The 9,970-nt window shown below is 30.4% G+C and overlaps 1 protein-coding gene across 3 annotated transcripts; it reads right to left on the reverse strand.

Moving 5' to 3' along the window:
- Nucleotides 1-4,974: 4,974 nt before the first annotated feature.
- On the reverse strand, nt 4,975-8,963 carry LOC106328379 (TOM1-like protein 2). Of its 3 annotated transcripts, XM_013766813.1 has the most exons (11): nt 8,771-8,963; nt 8,441-8,519; nt 7,980-8,078; nt 7,768-7,881; nt 7,474-7,637; nt 6,976-7,057; nt 6,705-6,790; nt 6,426-6,623; nt 5,898-6,349; nt 5,076-5,759; nt 4,997-5,015 (listed from the first exon to the last, which is right to left on the reverse strand). In XM_013766813.1, the coding sequence occupies exons 1-10, from the start codon at nt 8,869-8,871 to the stop codon at nt 5,104-5,106; spliced, it is 2,031 nt and encodes a 676-aa protein (XP_013622267.1). In that variant the 5' UTR covers nt 8,872-8,963; the 3' UTR covers nt 4,997-5,015; nt 5,076-5,103. The 3 variants fall into 3 exon arrangements, with proteins under 3 accessions (XP_013622266.1, XP_013622268.1, XP_013622267.1); XM_013766812.1 differs by having other exon boundaries at nt 4,975-5,759; XM_013766814.1 differs by lacking the exon at nt 8,771-8,963 and having other exon boundaries at nt 4,975-5,759; nt 8,437-8,519.
- Nucleotides 8,964-9,970: the final 1,007 nt, after the last annotated feature.

Raw genomic sequence — 9,970 nt, forward strand, 5'->3', positions numbered from 1 at the left:
CCTGAGACGTACCCAGCCTTGCAGCCTCTGTTAGTCCTAGCAACCAATTAACTTTCTGTTATAGCCCATCATAACAGAGTTTACATCATATTAGTTAATCGGACAACTTCAAAGCGATCAATCAACTTTCACGATCGACCCCTTATCGTAGCGATGGATGGTAGTGATTCACACGAACTGGGATAGAACCGTGGATCTCGGAATTTTGCCCAAAGAAACATACGATTAAAGTATTAAAACTGATAGCTTGAATATTGATTAAACAAATATGGTATATAGTATTCCATATAAAGTCAAATTGTCAATACCTTTTCGTGGGTACTATGTTCTAGGTGGAGAAAGGTGGCGGGGACAACGATCGATTAAGCAACAACAACACTGGAGGCTGACATCTTCGAAGGTTGGCTAAAAGTTGTGACAGTTCAATTTAGGAGTAATTTAATAAGAGATATGGGTCTCAAGGTTTGTGGTTTGTTTGAGTAATTATATATACTGAGACGGATCGTTTCAGAGGTGAAACGGTACCATAACTGATCGTTGGAGATATAGAGAGGTGAAGATGAAAAGTTTCAGAATTTTTTTTGATAAGCTAAAAGAGTAACGCTTCGGTTTATCGGAGGAGACAAAGTACTATTAAAATCCTATATACATACAAAAGAGATTTATCCTACTTATAAGTTTTATTGGGCCAGAATGCGGATTTTACTAAATAGGTTTCGATGATCAAAGTTACACGTGAGTATTTAAACATTACAGTTATTTGTAGGATCCACTATAAGAAATTCTTCATAAATATATATTAGTTTCGGTAATCAATGTACAAAGTATTCTTTAGTTCAATGGTATAAATGTTGCTGTTTAGATCTCAATAACCCGGGTTCGAGTCACAGACTTGACATTTTTTCACACTTTTTAAAAGTGGGACCCACATATCGCTGACGTGTCGCATCAGGAGTGATGCACCAAAGGAAATTAAGTTTTACGACTGATACAAATCACCAAAACCAGATACAGAACATCAATTGTAAAATGACGAAAGGGGATTATGTTTTCTCCTCTCGATTTGTTTACTATTTACTCTTCATAAGTCATTTTATATTCTACCTCTATAAAATTGTGCTTTCGTTCTCGTTTCTGTTTCATTGATATGAGTTTTGTTTATGTTTTTAACTTCTTCTATGAATTCAGTAAATTACATAAGTGTCAATTAAAAAAGATGGACATCTGTAAAAATTAGTTCTACTCCAGATACATATCCAAGAATCAAATTTTTGAAGAAAATACCGGCGAACTCTATTCACATGTTTTTGTGTTAAATATAATATATCAAGTTGTTATATAATATAAGTGTTGTCTAGTATATATTCACCAGTTCGGTCTAAAAATCATCTAATTCTAAAACAACAAAACAAATTAAATATTTTATTAACATACGCTTTTGAGGTTTAATTACTTAAGAGTATACCGATAAAAAATTGATAATACTTTACCATTCTAGTATATGTAAACTATGTATAAACTAAAACATGTTTGATTTATTAATTGATAAACCAGAAATTTATAATAAATAGTTCAAATCTCTCATTCTTACAATTATAATAGCAAGATAGGGTATTAGGGAAAAACAAATATTAGACCAATGATCAAATCTCTCATTCTTCGAATAAATTTAGAAGGAAGTGATTGGAATCTTGTCAAGATATTTCATTAAAAGCTTTCAAGAATAAAAAATAAAGAGTAGATTATTTAATCTAAATGAAATAATATATATAGTGCTTCCAATATAAAAATCACTTCGATTTGAAGAAGTGTATTTCTGGGATTTTCAAGATCAAAATAACATATTAGAAACCACATATTTAAAAAATAATTTGTATACATAAAAGTATATACATTAGAGTAAATACATAAATAAAAACCAATATCTTGTTATCTTACAATCATGTTTTTCGTAAATAAATCAAAACAATCATTTTATTTACTTTATATGGTATATAATTAAACTTTAGTGATATTGACATATATATATATAGTATATTTTAATATAAATATTTATTATTGACACTTCATACACATATGATTTTATTAACATTTTTATATTCGTTGTAACAAAAATTTAAACTGTTAATCATAAAACTTTTAATGTGAAAATTTTCAATACAAATTTCAAAATTAAAATATTAAGATCTCCATAATTTTTTACTGCGGATTTTGAAATTAACATATTTTTATATAGTATGTAATTAATTCAAATAAGATATATATATATATATATAAATATTATATGAATGTCTATTAATGAGACTTCATATTCATAGGATTTATAATCATTGTATCTTGCTTGAACAAAAAAGAAATAAACCGTTGATCACAAAATTTTTAATGTAAGACTTTTATCATTTTTACTAATTTATAGTCGTTTAAAAATTAAAAATATGATATATAAGAAAAAAATCTAATTTTTTTTATTATATATGTAATGTGATTGTTTAATTTTTTTAATAATATAAAATTAAAGAAAAAAGAGAGATGATACAAAAATTATAATCAAATGTATATTATTCATAATCATTAACTAGATCTTGATCCGCACAACCGTGCGGGTAACTATTTTAAATTTTATACACATATATCTTTGTTTTACATGATTAGTGACATATAATTTTAACATTACATTTTAAATACACAATAATTTTATAGTTCACATGCAGTAATTTGATTTATTGTTTTAAATTTTCAGTGGTATTTTTTTTATTAACCTTAAGTTATATTTACGGGAAATGCACTTAATTTAGCACAAACTTAGATATTTCATATTTCATTGAGGGCATACTTGTATTTTAGATTTCGGTCATACATATATGTTAACATATATTGTAGGTTTCGGTCATACATATATGTCATATCGAGTTATTTGTATGATTTAAATATTTGACTCAATAACCTATATTAAGTCTAATTCATAAAACATCTGTTTTAATTATTGAACAAAAAATTGTAGTGTATCATCTTTGTTTTTGTCATTTTAAATCTGCATTTTTCTACATTATCTCTGTTTTATTGGTGAATTAGACTTAGATTTCGATTTTGGTTGTAACCAACGTTGTTTATTGGTGATTTAGATTTTTTTATCTTTTGGTTGTATTACTCCAAAACTCTTGGATTATTTGCAATGAATTTTTGGTATAAATTTTTTTTTGAAATACTTCATCTATGTTACATCACGTTATACAATTAACATTTATACATGCCATTACATTTGATAATGAGCAGATTGAAAATAAACGTATTTACATGAATTTTTTTCAATCATCCGTCAGTCGTTTAAGTTAATGACATAAATAAGTACAATATATTGCACTTTCAAAACTGCACAATATAAAAATAGTACAAAAATAATTGCATTAAAGAATAATATATAAACTTGGTTTATATAGAAATAAGAATGATTACATTTATGTTCACAAAGTATTCATGTATTCCTATTATTAAAATATAAATTAAACCGGTCACTTTATTTAAGAACGCAAATCGATTGTACTCTCAAAATAGCATTTGTAAACTGATTGTTTATATTGATAGCATATTTTTAAGAGAAAAAGAAAAAAATAGCACTAAATCAAGTTTTTGTTCCCAAACTAGCACTCAAGATCAAAAGTCACAAAAATAGCACTTAATGTTTTATCAAAAGTCACAAACTTAGGGTTTAGAGTTAAAGGGTGGGATTTAGGATTTAGAGTTTAGGGTTTAGGGTTTAGAGCTTAGGGTTTATGGTTTAGAGTTTAAGGTTTAGGGTTTAAAGTTTAGGGTTTAGGGTTTAGAGTTGAGAAATAAGGTTTTGGGGATAAGATTTCAAATTTTGAAAAATAAAAAAATTATAATTTTCAAAAGATAAAATGTTATTTTGGTCATTTTAGTTTTTGAGTGCTATTTTTGTGATATAAACTTATAAATATGCTATTTTGGAGATTTGCCCTATTTTTAATCATCTAGTAAAAATTCTTTAAATTGACAATCATATCTGTTAGGGATCCAATATTTAATTGAAAAATGTTATATATTAAATTAATTTCGTAAATTTAATACAAAATTGTACATGAGTTTAATTATAATTACAAATTAATTAGATATTTAAAATAGTTAAAAATGAAATATACATTTATATTTTTTTAAAATCGGAAATAAATTAAATACTTTAAGGGTTTGTTATAGTGAAAAATAAAAAATAAATTTATATTTTAAATAAATAGGAAATTAATTTAATAATTAAATAAAAGGTTTGTTTTAGTGAAAAGAATAAATTTATACTGTAAAAGAAGATATGGATTTTTTTATTCAGATGCAAATTTAGAGATAATAAAGGAAGTTTGATTAGTTGGTTTTAAAATAATTCAAATATTTTTACAAAAATTTATTTAAACAAGTTTCTAAGATGTGGTCTTAATAAAAAATCATACATGAAATAAATCATGACTTCTATTTTAATAGAATAAATTGTCATATATATGTTAATTATATTAGGTAATTCCGTAGATTTTATTTAAGAAAAAAATTGTGAATATTCTTTTGTACACTATTTATCAATTTAATAGTTAGTTCAATAAAAAAATACAATATATATTTATATGGACTAATTTATTTTTTTAAAGATTTTGAAGATTAATATATAGGGGATATGTTATGTTATTAACTTTTCATTTTCATAGAAATATTTCAAAATCATCCACTACACAAAGATTGTCTCCTCAACACGTGTTAATTAAAATAGACAAAATTCAATTTTCATACAAAAATGTTTCTATTATGGATATAGTGCGATGAAAATTCGGTTTGATCTTTAAATATATTTTAAAAAATATTTATGTATGCTTTCAAATTATAAAAAAAATCATTAAAATTTAGATTAAATTTATGGTCTCTCTTTTTTACATCATGTTTATGGTCTTATCTTATCCAAAAGGTTTTTTACAACATGTATATTGATATATATATGAATGTATCTCCCAAGAGGGTAAAATCAATGGATCAAAGCTTATGAAAAGAGAAAAGAAAGAGAGTTAGACGACTGAAGAAAACAGAGAGGTGGACGACGAACTTTTTTTATCAGATGGTACCAGCTCTTCCGGAAGTCGGTTTTGTAGTAGGCTTGAACTTGGAGATGTCAACGAGATCCCCAAATAGCTTATCCTCTGGTTTATTCTTAGGTTTCATAGGAGGAAGATAAGAGGTGGTAGATGATGATGATGATGGTACATGATGCGAAGTCTGGTCTCTCATGGATAAACCATACATTTGCTGGTCAAGATACGGGCTGCTCCCTTGCTGCTGTTGTTGATTATAACCATATCCGTATCCTCCCATCTGGTTTCCATACGCCTGTTGCTGTTGCTGTTGGGCATAATACTGAGCCATCATCATCTGTTGCTGTTGTTGTTGTGATGGATAGCCTTGCCCTAGAGCCTGATGAGCTTGGTTTGGCATTGGCTGTTGCATGTACATACCGCCAGCGGTTTGTGGCATTTGAGGATATGGATTACCGTTGTTTACTAGTTGACCTGTTTGGGGCATTTGAGGATATGGACCGTTGTTAACTGGTTGGCTGGTTTGCGGCATTTGAGGATATTGTTGAGCATGTGTGAAGGCAACTTGTGTCTGATGCATTTGAGGAGAAAACGGACTTCCTGAGTCTGCAGTGGGACTGAAGTCTTGGTGCTGAGCCTCCCATGGGGGAGGTGGAAATGCCATACTGTCTTGGGAACCTTCACATACAAATTTACCACAAATAGAACAATAAGGATTATGACAAACACTTTCTCCTGAATCCAAAAGAGTGAAATGCTTTCTCGTTGTTATGTCTGAAAAGTAAGGGTTTGTGGCTTAAACTCAAGATATATTACCATAAGATGGTTGTTGTGGTTGTTGCATCTGGTTTGCAGGTTGACTATTCCAGGGAGAAGAGGCCCCTTGCCCGTATGATGGCTGCTGCTCAAACTGTGAATAACCCGCTTGAGGAGAAAATCCATTGGATTGCTGTAATCCAACTTCTCCAGCTTGACTAGTAGGTTGCTGGTGCAATTGAGGAGTCAAAGGGCTACTCTGGGGAGCTGAATTGCCAGTAGGTGCAGTTGCAATACTTGGACTACTAGCATTGTCTGAGAACATATCAATAAGGGCAAGTGCATTTTGATCTGATGCAATCGGACTTGCTGGTTGAGGAGGTCCAACAGGAACAAGGGCAAGATCATCGCCACTGAGGAGGTCTATTTTGGAATTAGCTGAACCATTAGCTACAGGTGGTGCTTGGAGGGCTAACTGATTTAGAACCCCGTTACCCGACTTTGATGTAGCTCTGCAAAAAATGTTGGACATCTACAATCAGAAGCTATTTAATAAGGACAAAAAGCTTTTACCAAGGTCATACGTACTCGTTCGCGTGATTACTGCTGTCCCCAGTATCAATAAGAGGACCATCAACATCTACAAGGGATTTTCCTGTCTCAGACTTAGGCTTCTCGATTTGAACAAAAGTTCCAGGTTTTCCAGAAGCGATTGCTTCATAACTGGTTAAGACCCGCTGCAAGTCATCGTTCAACGCCAGACCTTGACATAACAGAGACTCGTCCCTGGATAAAAGAACGGGTGAGGTAAAGAAGATTTACAAAGAAAATAATATGTAACTGGAGAGGAGAAGAAATCGCTCTTACGAAGTTGAGTTGATTAGATGTACCACTCTTTGTTTGTATGTACGACACTGCTCCACCAGATCGACCATCACCTCCTGTTTAAGGTCCTAGAGAAATCCAAAAAGAGAAGGATTAGCATCCTGAGATACGTGTAAAGCATAAAATATTAAAGTCCACAATGGCAATGTCCAAGAAAAATCCTGAAAAAGTTGTTCTTATTCTAGTATATTTTGCACTATAACCAACACTTGCAAACAGGGATTTATATTTCTCTGCAGCTAAATCATGCTACCTCCTTGTTTCCCGGCTCTAGTGCACTCAGCATTTCCGCAAGCACATCCATGATACCTTTTGCATTTTGAATCTCTGACAAACTGAAAAACAAAAGAATTTGACATACAATACAATGAACATTGAGAAACAATAGAATATATCCTGAGCAACAACGGCATGCAATCACGTCCTAAACAAAGAAGCAAACAGGCGCAAAGACAAGACAAGATTGAAACTCCATTAATACACATGTGTTTTACAAAAACTAAAAAAAAAAAGTTATTTAACTGTAGTTGTTTTTTTGTTCAAATCACGTCTCAACTTTGGTTTACCCTTATATCTAGGCTTACACGTACGGTTGTTTTCTGCTAATACATTTCCTTAGAACAAAAAGTAGCAAAACATATGTTAACTCAAGGACGTCGAAATTGGCCCAAGAAAATACTCCTATTATATGTTTCTATTTAAAAAAAAATCATCAACTTGAAACAGCAGAGTTGCAATAGAAGATATTTACCTCAGTGTCGGAAAATCTGGCTCTGCCGAAGGTTCAGGCAAATCATTAGCAGGTCCAGCAGCATTACGAAGATTAGGAGGGTAAGACGTCAAAGGCTGTGTTTGCGGAGGAGTGAACACAGGTGCTGATCTCTCTGATCTCTGAGGGAAAACAGCTCCAGCACGCTGAAAGAGAGAGGAGTCAGCAATGGTGATGAGGAAAGAGTAATGGACAAATTTCGATTCACAAAGGATGTAAAAGGAATTCAGCATCCAGAATCAGAATAATATATCAAATAATTCCAGTAAACCGTACCAACAATTCCTGGTATCCTGCATAGTATTGTGGATATCTTGCCCTGGGGCCACCAAAGGCCTCTTGCCATGTATCAATAAGGACCAGGATCTTCTCTTTGACATGGAAGTCCGGCTATATGCATCAGTAGATACCACCTTGAATTAGAGAGAGAGAGAGATATATATATAGTTGACTTTTTCCGAGAAGACCAATTTTGAAGAACCTCTTACCTTTTTCTTAGCTATCCGAACCATCTCATGAATAACACCCTTCTCAGCGACATGCATATGAACCATGTCACCACAGTTCTTCACCATCGTCTCAAGCAGCTAAAACATAACAAATGCACGATGAGTGAATATGCACTATCATTTCAAAACAAACAGAGAGATAAAATGAGGGGAACATAATATTTCAGCATGTTAGACAACTTGTAAGCCGCAAAATCAATCCTGGTGAGGTTTGATATGCTTTCTAAAGGACATCTATCAATGAACAAGTAAGCTCTACTCATGTCAACTCGCGCTGATTAAGAGACGACCGATCATGGATCTTTTAGACCTTTAGAATGAGGCTATATGTGTAACTAAAACAAACAAGCTATCTAAATGCAGAGTTGATAAAGCAAAAATGGTTATTTCATCGGAAAACAAAAAAAAAAAAAAAAAAAAAAACTCGGGAGCTCACTCACTGTTAAGGCAAGAAGTTGAGTTTTAGGATTCCTGCTACCAATCCGTTTCTTAACGCCTTTCACAACATCTTTTGCTTGCCTGCAAAACAGCAAAACCAAACACCCTTAATGCATAGTAAAAAGAAAGAATCTGTTTTTCTTGAAGCTTAGTCAAAAGAAGGCAAACAGTAAGTTTACTGTTAAGTTTCTTACTGAACCAACAAAACACTCACACAGATTCAAATCAGTATAGAAAGTTTCAATATTTGTCAGGAGACTAGTTGACAACTTCAGAGAGAGAAAAAAAAAAGACAAAATTGGAGGGAGCAGAGAGGCAAAAAAATAACATACACAGGATCGCTATTGAGTATGTCACAGATCTCGAGGTTCATTGCCCAATCAGGTCCGATCAGCATCTCGCTCGTCGCTCTCTCCACCATAGCGTTAACCATCTTCGCTTTTGAAGAGAGGAATTTTCCAGAAGCTTTGACGGGAGAAGAAACCAAGCCGTACAAAGATCACGCCGGCGAAGAATCTTTCGCTCAGGAACTCTTCCCTCCTTTCTAGTAGAATTGTTTATTATTTACTTTTTTTTTTTTTTTTTTTTTTTTGTTATATTATCTGTGAAACATTACAACTTATTTTTTATGCACGTGTCATCACTAGAATATGATTCTAAGAATAATTAGAGAAATATGTTGGTCCATCTAATTATATAATAAGTTTTTTATTAAACTAACCATAAATTCATTATTAATGTCATTTATTATTTCCTTAAATAAAAATTATAGAATTACCTAATGTGGCTAAAGTATATATGACAATTAATGATTTTGAATAATAAAGATCTGATAAAAAAATAATGTATCGTCTATCAAATTTGTTTAATTTTAAACTATTAAAATAATTTAAAAAAATCACAATAACCATATTATAAAAATTTAGATTTTTCTGTATATGTTATATTTCAAATTTTAAAAAACGACTTTAAATTACTTAAACTGTTAAAAGTCTCACATTCAAATTTTGCGATCCATTGTTTAAAATTTTTGTTATGACAAAATACAAATGATTATAAAATCATATAAATAAAAGTCTAATTTAATTAATCATTAAGATTTAAAATATATATGTATATATATCATTCTAAATTAAACTATAAACCATATTGAATAAATAAATATTTTAATTTCAAAATTTACTTTGAATAATTTTTTTTGATAAAAGTTTTGAACTAACATTGATAATTGTTTTTAAATTATAAATTACTAAAATTATTAATCCTACAATGAAAATTTTGTTATCAGTAGTTTAAAGTTTTTGCTATTAAAGATGCACGTGATTAATCAGTAATTTACAGTTTTTGCTATTGTTTAAAATATTTGTTGTGACAAAATACAAATGATTACAAAATCATATAAATAAAAGTCTAATTTAATTAATCATCAAGATTTAAAATATATATGTATACATATCATTCTAAATTAAACTATAAACCATATTGAATAAATAAGTATTTTAGTTTCAAAATTTACTTTGAATAATTTTTTT

Source organism: Brassica oleracea, chromosome C3 (assembly GCF_000695525.1).
Source record: "Brassica oleracea var. oleracea cultivar TO1000 chromosome C3, BOL, whole genome shotgun sequence".
Lineage (NCBI taxonomy): Eukaryota > Viridiplantae > Streptophyta > Magnoliopsida > Brassicales > Brassicaceae > Brassica > Brassica oleracea.